This window comes from Heloderma suspectum, chromosome 1, assembly GCF_057233095.1.
Source record: "Heloderma suspectum isolate Gila_16-S chromosome 1, 16-S_ref, whole genome shotgun sequence".
Lineage (NCBI taxonomy): Eukaryota > Metazoa > Chordata > Lepidosauria > Squamata > Helodermatidae > Heloderma > Heloderma suspectum.
This window is the reverse complement of record NC_139458.1, coordinates 180,477,761-180,492,330: the sequence shown is the minus strand read 5'-3', so window position 1 is coordinate 180,492,330 and position 14,570 is coordinate 180,477,761. Positions and strand designations below refer to the sequence as shown.

Here is a 14,570-nt window from a genome sequence, read left to right as displayed (position 1 = left end):
GAAGGCCTGGCGTGCTATGGTCCATGGGGTCACGAAGAATCGGACACGACTTAACGAATGAACAACAACAAAGCAAAACCCATTGAAAAGCGGGGCTTCTTTCCAAGCGCGAGGAAGCGCGCGGCTGCAGCTCAACTGGATGTGTTGTTTTTGTTGCACTTGTCTAACCTGAGTCCCAAAGATGGGCCCCAAAGGCAGGTCTCCTCAGTCTTGCAAGGACAACATGGCCAGTAACCGGGCAGGCCCCAGCCCTGGTTGGCATCTCTTTTTAGAAGCGGGCCTCGCAGGCCTCGCTTGGTCCCCGGCCTGCGCGTGTGGGCGGAGCCCCGGTCTGCTCACTCCACACCCGCGCCAAACCTGTCTCCCTCAGCGCCACGCACAAGTTCCGCCGGTTGAGCGGCGCACGCTCATACTCCGCTCTACTCTTCGCGGGTTAGCCCGCCCTCCTCTGGGCACAAGCCGCTTCTCTGGGGTTTGGCGGACTCACTCCGCCTTCGCCCTTTCCTCAGGCCAACCGTCGCGCGCAGTCGCTGCGCCTCTGCCCTTTCCCTCAGACTGGCCAGCTCGCGTACAGTCGCTGCGCCTCACCCCCGCTGCCTTCCCCTCCTTCTCTGCTCTCATTTGCCCAGCCGCCGCCGCCTCCTGCCGACACCCTCGGCCATCCTGCTCTCCCGTGCCTGCTGCGCGCCACCGTGGCTGCCCCGACCCGAGGAGAAAGGTGGCAGCCACGAGGATTTTGCCCCCGGACGGTGCTCGCCTTGCAACCTCGCTAATGGTTAACTAGGCGCTGCTGACCGAGGATTTGTGTCCGGGACCGAAGTCTCTTGGTGCGCCAAAGGAAAAGGCGTCTGCCGCGGCTGCTGCTTCCTCGCCCCTGTGAAACTGCCCGCAATGAAGGTTAGTCGAGGGAGCCCTGACCCTCCCGTGAAGTTCTCTTGCGCGGGGAGCTGCGGAAAGGCTTCTCGTGCTGGCCGCCCCAGGGTGCCACTTCACGGGTAAAGTAGGCTGCTGTGGCACGCCAAGCTTGGAAGCCGCCTCTCCGCTGGTCCTCCCGTGCTCCTCAGGCGCGCGCCCTCCCTTTTCTCAGGCAGGCATGCTGACAGACCCGTCTCTCCGTTTGCCAATGAGAGCGCAAGATTGGAGCTGCGGGCGGCTCGCCACGACGGGGGCTTTTATCCAGCCTCCAGGTTCAGTCCTGGCACATGTGGCTAGAATAATTAAAAGAAAGGAAAGGTGTCTCTGAACATGTGCAGAGCGCACCTCCTAACCACAGAAAGCCTTTTGTGTGGGTGGCTTTACTCTGGATCTTACCTGAGATGGTTTTGAAAGGGGATTAGACAAATGCATGGAGGGAAAGGCTATCAATGGCTTCTAGTCCTGAAAGTTATATGCCACCTCCAGGATCAGAGGCGGTTATGCCTGTGTACACCAGTTCCTGGGGAACATGGGCGGGAGGGTGCCGTTGCGCTCATATCCTGCTTGTGGGCTTCCCACAGGCAGCTGGTTGGCCACTGCAGGAACAGGATGCTGGACTAGGTGGACCTTTAGTCTGATCTAGCACTTTTCTTCCTATGTTTATCAATTTTTAGTTGTCTTGAAATGTTGTTATATTTTATTGTTTATATTTTTTCTGATGTTGCTATTAGCTGTGTTGAGCATGGTTTTACCATGGAAAAGCGGCATACAAATAAATTGATGATGATCCCAACATCTGGGATTAGGGCTAATGGCTTTCAGAGCTGAGCCCCAGCATATACCTTTAAAAAAATTGCTACACATTGCAAAGATCTGCACATTCACGTATGGTGGTGTCAAAAGCTGCATGTGGGCTCAGATTATTTTCAGACAAGCCATTAAGGGTGCAGTCCTATGCATGTTTAGACAGAAAGAAATCCTACAATTCCCAGAATTCCCCAGCCAGCCATATTGGGAATTCTGGGAATTGTAGGACTTTTTTCTGTCTAAACATGCATAGGATTGCACCCTAAAAAATGCTTTTGGATACAATCCTATGCACGTTTAGACAGAAAAAAAGTCTTACAGCTCCCAGCATTCCCCAGCCAGCCATGCTGGGAATTGTAGGACTTTTTTCTGTCTAAACGTGCATAGGATTGCACCCTTAGTTAAGTAGCGCCTTTCTCTTGTGGGGTTTAGGCCATTTGTCAATGCAAGACTGCGCTGTAAAAGCTCTGCTGGATCGGACCATCTGGTCCAGCATTCTTTTCCCAACAGTGGCTAGCCAGATGCCCTGGAAGTTCACAAACGGGTTATAAAGGTAACACTCCTCTGTTCCCAGCATTCAGAAGTATATTGCTTCTTGAATGTGAAATATTGTTTAATGCAGCATATAACACAGAAAAGAAAGTCTGCTTTGAGACAAGGCATTTATTGTGCAATCACATTACCTCATCCATTGTATTTTTTAGGGCAGTTTTCCTTAACCCGATGCCCTCCAGAGGTTTTGGACTACAGCTTTCAGAATTCATGCCCATGCGCTATGCTAGCTAAGGCTAATGGGAGTTGAAGTCCAAAACCTCTGGAGGCATCAGGTGGGGAAGGCTGTTGTAGGGGATTCAGATAACATCTTCATCAATTTGTAGCCCTCCTGTGTTTTCCCACTGCTTCTTCCATCCTTTTTCTTACCAGGAAAAAAAATTATTAAGGAAGAAAAGGTGGAATAGCTGCACAGTGCATTTTGATTGGGAGCACATTTGCTGGGAAACAGCAGGAGAGGGCTATTGCACTCATGTCCTGATTAGGGTCTTCACATAAGCATCTGGTTGGCCACCGTGGGATATAGGATGCTGGACTAGAAAGGCCTTTGCCCTGATCCAGCAGGGCTCTTCTTGCATTCTTACATTGTTCAAACTTTGTTTATTTCCAGACTGCGGTGAAATGGCTGTTGGGACTTCTTGGGGCAGCAGTTCTCATTACTGTCATTGTCGTTCCTGCAGTTCTGTTGACAAATCAAAGTAAGTTTGCAGTGTTAGTAATCTCTTAGTAAGCAGTAGTAAGTTATTTGCTGTCTTCCAAAGCCTTCCTGCAAGAGGAGCCAAAATCTTAATGCTAGCTAAGAGAACTAGAATGTATTTAATTTGGCACTATTTGAATGTATAACTAGAGAGTTAATTGTGCTGCTAATTAATTTCTGGAACGCATTCCTTCTGCGGTTCAAACTAGACATGACATCTGTGTGTTTAAACATAGTGTATGTTCCCCGATGATATTGAAAGAGAGGACAGACCGTTCTTGACAGCAAAGGGGCATGCAGAACCCTCCTACCACCTGAATCTTACCTTTTTACAGTCTGATGCCCCAGGCACTTTGATTTCCAACCTGGTTCCAATACTAAGGTCAGCTGGAAATATAAGCTGTGGGGAGGGGGAAGAATCTGCACTCCTCACCAGGGTGTGTTCCTTTTATGTTAAAAACGGATCCCTTCACCCCTTTCTTTCCACAAGATTAAACACAGGGTGGAATCAAGTTAGCTCATCCCACTGACTGAATGGGGGAACAGGGTGGGAGGGTTTATTCCCCCTCCCTTGAAGCCTCAAAATCTGCTCCAGAGGGTTGGGGCTTCAGAAGTGAGAGGAGGAGGAGGAGGAGGAGAAATTCTCATAGTGCAAGCAGGCATGCACTTGTGCGGCACTGGGTTCTACTTCCAGATCTATCCATCCCATCTAGTTTGGCGTTTCTATGCTGGAGAGAGAAGAAGTAATTCAGGCTCTGTTACTCAGAGATTTTGCGCTATGAATGACCTGATTCCAGCTTATGGGTTGTCGTTGAATTGTGGGTTGTTGAATCATGGATTGTCGTTACGTGTGAACTCTGCACTGTGGTTAAACTATGCATTGTTAACTACAAACAACACAGAGTTCACAAACCAACAACAAACCATGGTTCCTCTTCCTGGGTTGTTTATGGTTAACAACCCATGGTTGAACCATAGTGCAGGGTTCACACATAACGACAACCCCTGATTCAACAACAACGCACAATTCAACAACAATCCATACCCAACCCATACTCTGGGTTTTCATTACGTGCGAACCAGGCCAATAACAAAGAGGCCTGTGGCATCCTAAGAGCTACCTGATTTACTGTAGAATAAACTGTCGTAGTGAAGAGACTACTTCATCAGGCAAAAGTAGGTTGTTGTCTATGATGCTGCAATCAAATCAGCCTAAGATGCTAAAGATATCTCTCTTTTCTTTCACTAGGCTCATTCTTCTGTAAACTGCACATAAGATAACATTTGCAAAAATACAAAATAAAATTTATTTCATACAAATTGCATGAATTTGTGGACAACAAACTTGCCGGAATTTATGGTCCCTCTGTATTTCTAGAAATTGTGGCCCTGCAGGATGAAGCACAGTTGTGTAAAAGAACTGATGATACTTGTATCATCGAACTCAAGGAGGAAAGGAGGTGTTTGCATACTGACGATGTATTTTATTTTCTTATGCTTTTAAAGAGTTTCTTAATTTTCTTTATATTTTGAGTTCATCACAATTTGTTGTTGTTGTTCAGTCGTTCAGTCATGTCCGACTCTTCGTGACCCTATGGACCATAGCACGCTAGGCCTTCCTGTCCTGCGCCCTCTCCCGGAGTGTGCTCAAGTCCATATTCATTGCATTGGTGATGCTATCTAGACATCTCATCCTCTGCCATCCCCTTCTCCTTTTTCCTTCAATCTTTCCCAACATCAGGGTCTTTTCCAGGGAATTTTCTCTTCGCATTAGGTGGCCAAAATATTTGAGCTTCAGCTTCAGTATCTGTCCTTCCAATGAGCAGTCAGGGTTGATTTGACCTCCTTGCAGTCCAGGGGACTCGTAAGAGTCTTCTCCAGCACCACAGTTCGAAAGCATAAATTCTCATGATTTGATCTCAGCCTTCCTTATAGTCAGCTCTCACAGCCATACATTGCTACTGGGAAAACCATAGCTTTGATTATACGAACCTTTGTCGGCAAGGTGATGTCTCTGCTTCTTACTATGCTGTCTAGGTTTGCCATAGCTTTCCTCCCAAGGAGCAAGTATCTTTTAATTTCATGGCTACAGTCACCATCTGCGGTGATCTTGGAGCCCAAGAAAATAAAATCTGTCACTGCTTCCATTTCTTCCCCTTCTATACGCCAGGAAGTGATGGGGCCAGATGCCATGATCTGAGCTTTGTTGATGTTGAGTTTCAAACAAGCTTTTGCACTCTCCATTTTCACCCTCAACAAGAGGCTCTTTAGATCCTCTTCGCTTTCTGCCATTAGGGTGGTATCGTCTGCGTATCGGAGATTGTTGATAATTCTCCCGGCACTCTTAATTCCGACCTGTGATTCATCCAGCCCGGCGTTTCCCATGATGTACTCTGCATATAAATTAAATAAGCAGGGCGACAATATGCAGCCTTGTCGTACTCCTTTCCCAGTTTTGAACCAATCGGTTGTTCCATGTCCGGTTCTTACTGTTGCTTCTTGAACCTCATACAGGTTTCTCAGGAGACAGGTAAGGTGGTCTGGTACTCCCATCTCTTTCAGAATTTGCCACAGTTTGTTGTGATCCACACAGTCAAAGGCTTTAGCATAGTCAATGAAGCAGAAATAGACGTTTTTCTGGAATTCTCTTGCTTTCTCCATGATCCAGCGAATGTTGGCGATTTGATCTCTAGTTCCTGCCTCTTCCAAACCCAGCTTGTACTTCCGGTAGTTCTCGGTTCACATACTGCTGAAGCCTAGCTTGTAGGATTTTGAGCATAACCTTGCTGGCATGTGAAATGAGCGCAATTGTATGGTAGTTTGAACACTCTTTGGCATTGCCCTTCTTTGGAATTGGAATGTAAACTGACCTTTCCCAGTCTTGTGGCCATTGTTGAGTGTTCCAAATTTGTTGGCATATTGAGTGCAGCACTTTAACAGCATAATCTTTTAGGATCTTAAATAGCTCAGCTAGAATAATGTCATCTCCGCTAGCTTTGTTGTTAGTAATGCTTCCTAAGGCCCACTTGACTTGACTTCTCTAGGATGTCCAGCTCAAGTTCAGTGAGCGCACTCTCATGGCTATCAGGGACATTAAGATCTTTCCTGTATAGTTCTTCTGTGTATTCTTGCCACCTCTTCTTAATCTGAGAGCCAGTGTGGTGTAGTGGCTAGAGTGCTGGACTGGGAGTTGGGAGATCCGGGTTCTAGTCCCCACTCGGCCATGGAAGCTTACTGGGTGACTTTGGGCCAGTCACAGACTCTCAGCCCAACCCACCTCACAGGGTTGTTGTTGTGAGGATAAAATGGAGAGGAGGAGGAGTATGTACACCGCCTTGAGTTCCTTGGAGGAAAAAAGGCGGGATATAAATGTAATAAATAAATAAATAAATAAATAAAATCTCATCTGCTTCTGTTAGGTCCCTGTCTTCTTTGTCCTTTATCATGCCCATCTGTGCACAAAACATTCCCGTGATATCTCCGATTTTCTTGAAGAGATCTCTAGTCTTTCCCATTCTATTGTTTTCTTTGATTTCTTTGCATTGTTCATTTAAGAAGGCCTTCTTGTCTCTCCTTGCTGTTCTCTGGAAATCTGCATTCAGTTGGGTATATCTTCCCCTTTCTCCCTTGCTTTTTGCTTCGCTTCTTTCCTCAGCTACTTGCAAAGCCTCATCAGATATATCTAATAGTGTAGGCTTCGGTACAGAATATAAAGCTGAAAGTCAGATTCACTTTATAAATAAATAGATGTTTCTACTTCGTAGAGATAGAACAGTTATATATGTCTATAGTGTTTTACAAGTAATGGTTACAACGATACTTTAAAAAGTTACTTAACCCAGCTTTTAGAGCATGAATGTTTCCATATTACAAAGTGAAGTGGAATAAGACTTGAAATAATTATGCTGTCTGCATAGCGCTTAAGCTGCTAGACTGAGCACATTGTTCCATTTACTGGCTATGGTTGACGGAATTCTGCAGTTGCAAGCAAGCGTGTCAGCATTCTGTTGTAATTGTTGATAGTTTCCATGTTTTTGGACATTTGACTGTGCAGGATTGTCCCATTATGCCAACTACAAATTTAATTTGTTTTTTAAAAAATTATATACCCCATCTTATTTTTTTAAAAATGCAAGGCAGTGGATAACAATGGCCTTGAATGTGTACCTAGAAAATTAATCGGGCTGCTCACTAACTTCTGAAAACAATTCCTTCTGAAGGCCAGACTAATCATAACAGTACCAAGTCTGTATGCTTAAACACAAATATGCTACAATCATGTAGAAAGAAGGCAGTGTGATCCATTTCTGGGAGTGGGGCGCAGCAAAGGGCATGTGCAGGTGTATTTAAACAATTGCTATGAACTTAACATTTTAAAAATCCCATATTCTGGGAGTCAATACCACCTATGTTGGTTGGTTATGCTGGGTATTCAAAATCTTTCCTAACCAAACAACTGTGCAAGTGGTGATTAAAATTATGCTGCACCTACATATGGATGTGATATTAGCTATGTGCTAATATCATAATATTTGATTTATTTTCTTAAAAACATTTTACGATGTGTTCCTGTTTCTCTTCCTGTAACAGGGGTGGGGAACCTTTGGCTTTCTAGATATTGTTGGACTACATCAACATCCCTGTCCAGATATTGTTGGACTACATCTCTTATCATCCCTGTCCATTGACCATTCTTGGTGGGGCTGATGGAGCTTCTGGAGAGCCACAGGTTTCTCATCTCTACCCTGTAATAACAGTTGTCTTATAGAAGACAAAAGACAGGTAGAGAGGTTTGAAGTAAAGAGTTGTTCCCACACATTTCTGTTGCTCATGCCTAGCTTCTTTCTTTTCCCATGTGAATGCGTAGTTACTGGCATATTTAGAGAGTGCCAACAGAAAATATAATAGCTGTTCACACTCTGTATTTAAAGCAATCACTTTATATAACAGGAATAAAACCAATGTCCCATGTCAGAGCATTCCAACACTAAATTAGTACTGAAATAATTTTGTCTGTTCAGCACCTTTGGAAAGAAAATACAGCACTCATCGTGGGCTTTGGAACAACAGATGATATGGAAGGGGAAGAATTGATACAAGAAACTTTGTGCCAAGCCACATATTACAATCCACAAATTAATGGAGAATTAACGGAATTGATTCCCATTTCTTTTCGTTCTTTTTAATAGCTTGGTTTGCTGAGCCAAATTCTAGACTGAACCTGGGTCGTGGGTGTCACCTATCAATAGCAGCCTGTACCATTTCTATATTTATCAGCGTGCATGTATCAAAACAAAATCCATTTCCTCCACTAAACATGACTGCCTCCACCGCCCACCAGGTCATTTGGAAATGGAGCATACTTGCTCTTGCTTCCTTCATGAATTTGATGTACTGTGCTATAAAGCATATGTCCCATTCTTCCCCTATATATCAATATTCTCCCTCAGTATAAGGCAGCTTACTAGATTCAGTGATCACTGTTAAACCATCATGCAAGGACTCTCCAGGCATTGTTTTACTGTAAAATAGTTATTTGGATATTGTCAGTAGCCAAAATACCCTACCACTAATGACTTGCAGAAGTAAACAGACACATATACCATAGAGGTGTACTTATCAGGGAGCCAAGACTGGCTACAGTTCCCTGCCTAGTGCTGGGGGATTTCTGTTCTGCCCCATGGCCTTTGGCTTGTGGGGTGCCACAGGGCTCTATTTTATCTCTGATGCTCTTTAATACATGTATGAAGCCACTAGGAGACGTTATCTGCGGTTTGGGCTTCGATGCTACCATTTTGCAGATAACTTGCTGCGCAGCCTCTCTTTGCATCTAGGAATCAAAGGGGAGCAGTGGAGCTCTTGAACTAGTGCCTGAATGTACTGGGATTGATGAGACAAGATGAAACTAAATCTGGGAAGGATGAAGGATTTGTGGGTTGGTTGGCAGGTCTTGACAGTGATATGGAAGCAGATATGAAAGCAGTCCTGGATTGGGTTGCACTCCCCTTGAAGGACCAAGTGCTACAGCTTGGGGTGGTACTGGACTTGTCACTGTCTGATGAGTCATAGGTAGAAGCTGTGGTCAGGAGTGCTTTTTACAAGCTCCAAGTTGTATGCTACCTCTGCCCCTATCTGGAGAGGCTGGACCTGGCTTCGTTTAGCCATGCACTGATTATGGCTGGACTGGACTACTGCAACGTGCCTTACACAGGGCTGCCTTTGAAGATGGTCCAGAAGCTATGGCTGGTACTGATATGGTCTCTTGGATACTGGTGGGGGCCAGGAAGTGTGAAAATGGTGTCATTTGTTTTTATAGTTTTGTTTGTTTCTGTAGTTTGTTTTTATAGTATTTTTATAGTATATTTATTGCTTATTTGTATATTTTTGTATTTTTAAAAATTCTGTATGACACCTTGAAAGGCTTTCACCCTTAAAGGTGGCCTAAAATAATGTTAAATAAATAAACGCCAAGTCTTTGCCAGTTGCACACTGGCTGCCAGTAAGCTTCCAGGCCCAATTCAAAGAGCTGGTCTTATCCTTTAAAGCCCTAAATGGTTTGCCCCTAAGTCAATCCTTATCCATTTCCTTTAGCCTGAAATGGACCCTAGAAAAAAGGTCTATGTCAGTATCTCTTGGGGATTTTATTTTTAGCAAGACACAAATGTGCTCCTTTTCAGCATTTGTCTCGGTGCTTTAATTTCCTATAAACCAAAGTAAAATGTTTGGGCACACACAAAAAAAGACTGAAAAGCTGTACCAAACACATGACCCTATTATCAGGCTGGACTTTGGTCCTGCTTAAGACTTGTTTGAGATTACAACCGCATTCTTAACCTTTACTGAATGAGGAATATTGCCTTAATGTTCAAGGAGTTCAAAGGGTATTTATCAAGATTACATAAAGATGTTCCAAGTTATCTTGATTGCTCTTAGTTTCCCACATTATTCCCAATACTTCCAGCCCTCCCCTCATTCTCCTCTTGTTTTCTCTCTACTTGCTCATCAGTGAGTGCTCTTTGTTTTATTTTTGAAAACGGTGCTTTATAACCCTATAGAGTTTCTGCGGTGAACTAATCATCATGTTCAGATGATTGAATGGCCCACTGTGGCTTATTTAACCCTCACTTAACCCATGGTCCCAGGATTTGGATAATATGACAAGCTGCAGTCATGGCTTAAATATTCCACAACCACCTGGTGGCTGAATATTCCAAAACCACTTGGCATGACGGGGAGCGGTGATTGTGTGAACTGGGCCATTGAGTTCTATGGGCAGTTCACTGTGCAAGTGGAGTAGCTTCTACACAAGCAGTCTTCCCTGTTCACTTTAGTAGAGTCTGTGCACAGTGAGCTGCTGGATCAGAAGAAAGCCTTCCCCAAGCCCCACACTGGCTTAGACAGTAATTATCATTTCCAAAACTTCCAAGGCCTGATGCACGCGCTCTCTCTCTCTCTCTCCCTAATTACAATTGGAGACACACTTCATCCTTCTAGTTTAAAATGCTTACTTTGGGGCTAAACTACATGCTACATTAAATACATAGTGTGCAGATGATCCTCACTGTCTTCCTTTATTTATTTTACTTCCAAGTAAACGTGTGGGGCCCCAGTCCAGACTGGGACCACCATACTTGAGTAAGGTAGGTTTAAACCTTCCCAAACAGCTGCTTCTTTCCGTAACACACCCTTCCCCCAGTGTGGACACTTACAAAGTAATAAATCCCCATTTATGCTAATTGATTTCCTCCCCCTTTCTCTGCCCGTGCATAGGAAGGGGAATTTAAGTGGGGAAAGGGGCTGTGTGGAGGTTTAAACCTCCCCATCCCATATGTGGTGGTCCCAGTCCAGAGCAGGGCCCTGCATGCTAACTTTGAGGTAAAAAAAAGCAAGCGAGGATCATCTGCATGGTGTGTTAAATACATAGTGTATGGTTTAGCCCTTAGTCGGTGTAGGAGTAGGAATATTGGATATTGCCTTATTGGACAGTTGAGCCATCTGGCTTAACGCTGCCTGACAGGCAGCAGTTTGCCAGATTTTTAGATTTTCAGATAGGTGTTTCCCCCAGAGGCCTGTCTGGAGATGCTACAGATTGAACTTTGGACTTTCAGCATGCAAGGCATATGCTCTAATATGAGCTATAGGGGAATTAACTATATGCCAAGGATTCCACCCTCTGTGTTTCTGCATGAATTAGTGATCTGGGAGTGCTGTCAGATTGCAAGGAATGCCAGCCCAGAGTTGAATTGTAGATGAAACTGGCAATCTTTTTAAGGATGAAACATAATAACCTATCCTAATGGTAGCTGATCGGAATAATGCAAGGGCAGAGTATAAACAGGGCAATCTCATTATTATATTTTATTGTATTTTTAATCTGCCCAATAAAAATGTTCACTGGGAGGACTGAAATTAAAATACAATACAAATGGCTGAAAGAATACTGGGTTCACACAACATGCCAGCCCATCATGGGTTGTTGTCCGAAACAACCCACAGTGGGTTATCTTGTCATCTGACAGCTTTCCTCAGGTTGGTTTGCAACCTTTTGAACCCTGGGGATAACCCTGCTAAGGGAATACTACACCCCGTGTCCCCACCTATCAACTGTCAAGGGCTGTCAAACAAGCCTCTATATAGTCTAGCCTTGCCTGTTACCTTGTATGTTTGACAGCTCAAACGTACAAAGGTCCAGGCAAGGCATGCCTGTATATTTCGGACAAATTTAAATGCAAATTTTTCAAATGCAAATTTTTCAAATGCATTTTTTAAAAGTGGGGGGCATTTGTGCACATTCCATGGGGCTGGGAAAATGTGATTCCCCCCCAGCCCTGTTTTTATGCAAAAAGGGGGGGATTTAAGGGCTCTGACTAGAATCACAATCAGAGTGGGGAAGGGGGGCTTGGCGGCAGACAAGACAGGCTCTGCCGCCAAGCCCCTGGGATGCCAGGTGGAGCTGGCTGGAGGACTGAGGTGGTGGGACAACGAGTGACAACCCCGATCATCTATCAAGTGCACAAACCACGCATTGTGAGTATGCACAAAAGGTCAGTAGTAAGACATTTCAAAACTTCAGTGTATTTGTTCCCTTATTTTGAAGAATAAAGGAGAAAGGGAAGGAAATGTGTCTGAAAAATGTGCATAAAATGAATTTCCATGTTTTTCTGGTATGCTGTACATTTGTCCTTACTCCTTAGTAGATATAACCCTTAGCAGTTCAAAGGAATCTGTACATGCTGGTTTACTCATCTTTTTAAATTATTGCTAGCAAGATATGCCAGGTGGTTTTACTACTCCAGAAATAGTCAATAACGGAGAGAGAAATCTACAGCTTTACTTTTTACCTTTTAAGGAGTGCTGGGGGTGAGGGGGAATCATGACAGACTATAGTCATGTGACATTGAGAACTCTAAACATTTTGGGATATTGCAAGCATAATTGTGATCCAGGTATTTTATTTGCAAACTGTATATTCAGCATTGAGGTGCAAGGCAGATCAGTTTAGGAAGATAACACCAATTTGAACAATCTTCTTTTTTCCCCCTTTTGTTGACAGATACGCCTGACACCCGAGCGACATTTACTCTACAGGATTATTTGAGTGATAAATTTCAATACAAATCGTACAACTTGCAGTGGGTTTCAGGTAACCAGATGCATTTCTGGAGTACATTAGATTAGGGCAGCTCACATCAAATACATACACACACACATATATCCAAAAGCACAGCAAATATGTGCTTAGGAGCCTTGGCAGTCATAGCTTCTGGATGTTTGCTTACCACGTGTTCAGAGACACGCATCCTTCTTCAAGCATTATGGGAACTTAGTGCAGACATGCATGCCTAACCAAGCTCTGGCACTGCTAGGTATACAGAAAGTTAATCTAAGCTAGGATAGTTTTAGGATAATTGGTCCTTATTTTGCCTCCCATTAATGCCTGCTAATAGTAGCAGCTGCTCAGTAAACCAGCCTCTCCGAGTTTTCCTCTTTCTGTACAAGAGCACATGTATATCTTCGTAAGTGCCCTCTTTGGCATCGTGGAGCTCGGAAGGCTCCCTGGGTTTACTGGGGAGCTCCAGACAATGGAACAGGTCAGAAGACGGCTGGTGTAAGACTCCTCATGAAGGTGATTGAGCATGTGTAAGAGAGTATAATCATGCCTACTGCATGGTGATGAAGGCAGCAAAGAAGGCTTACTTTGCCTCCTCCATAGCATCCTCGAGTAGCCGTCCAGCTGAGCTTTTCCAAGTAGTTTGGGGGTTTCTTTCCTCAAACCCAGTGAATGCAATACTGGATCCCTCGGAGTCCCACTGTGATGAGTTTGCAAGACACTTCAAGGATAAAATCGTTCATCTGAATGCTGACTTGAACACCACTGTTCAGGTTCCAGTGCATTGTCTTACCCTGTTTTGTGGGATCAGTTTCAGTTTTTGGAACCTGAGGACGTGGACAGGACACTTGCATCTGTACGACCTTCCACATGCTCCCTCAACCCTTTCCTTTCATGGCTTGTTCGAGCAATCCACAGGGGACTGACCAGATGGATCAGGAGAGTAGTGAATGCATCATTGAGTGATAGGGTGGCCCCTACTGCCTTGAAGGAGGCAGTTGTGCGACCACTTCTGAAAAAACCCTCCCTGGATCCAGAGATCTATGTTAATTATCATCCAGTCACAGACACCCCATTCCTGAGTAAGGTGCTCAAGAGAGTGGTGGTGTCTCCACCTGCAGGCACTCTTTAATGAAACTGATTTTCTGGATCCATTCCAGTCTGGATTCAGGCCCGGTTTTGGGTGGAATCAGCCTTGGTCTCGCTGATGGATGACCTTCTTTGGGAGAGGGACAGGGGGAGTGTGACCCAGTTACTTCTTCTTGATCTCTCAGTGGCTTTTGATACTGTTGACCATGGTATCCTCCTGGACCACCTCCGTGAGTTGGGAGTTGGAGAATTCTACAGTGGTTCAGCTCATACTTGTGGGGGCAGTTCCAGAGAATAGCATTGGGTGATTGCGCCTCAGCCCCATGGCAGCTGAATTGTGAGGTGCCACAGGGCACCATCCTGTCCCCAATGTTGTGTTATATATATATACAACACTATATATATATATATATATATTCTCATATATATATATATATATATATATATATATATAAAAATATATAAAAGCCATTGGGAAAGGTCATCAGGAGTTTTGGGGCAAGGTGTCATCAGTATGCTGATGGCACCCAGCTCTAGATGTCATCACCTCTGGCTGATGACACCCATCTCTGTGACATCTGAATTGGGAGAGGTCGTGCACGTTCTGAACCAGTGCCTGGATGCAGTTATGGTTTGGATGAGGGCTAATAAACTGAAGCGATAAGACAGAGACCCTATGGGTTGGCAGTTCCCAATTCCATGATTTGGGCTGTTTGCCTGTTCTAGATGGCATTGCACTCTCTCTGCAAGAGCAGATACATAGTTTGGGAGTGCTCCTGGATCTACCTTTGTCACTAGAGGCCCAGGTGATGTCAATGGCCCAGAGCACCCATTACCAACTGATACGCCAACTATACCTGTTCCTGGATAGAGATAGCCTAGCCACAGTGATCCATGCAC

General features: G+C 44.6%; 1 protein-coding gene across 2 annotated transcripts in view; it reads left to right on the top strand.

Annotated features, from left to right (window-relative positions):
• Positions 1-542: 542 nt before the first annotated feature.
• DPP4 (dipeptidyl peptidase 4) overlaps positions 543-14,570 on the top strand; it is an 80,964-nt gene continuing 66,936 nt past the window's right edge. For both annotated transcript variants that reach the window (XM_084811714.1, XM_084811706.1), the window contains exons 1-3: positions 543-897; positions 2,885-2,972; positions 12,525-12,614. In XM_084811714.1, the coding sequence (XP_084667840.1) occupies positions 892-897; positions 2,885-2,972; positions 12,525-12,614 (184 nt within the window). In that variant the 5' untranslated portion in view covers positions 543-891. The remainder of the gene's footprint in view (positions 898-2,884; positions 2,973-12,524; positions 12,615-14,570) is intronic.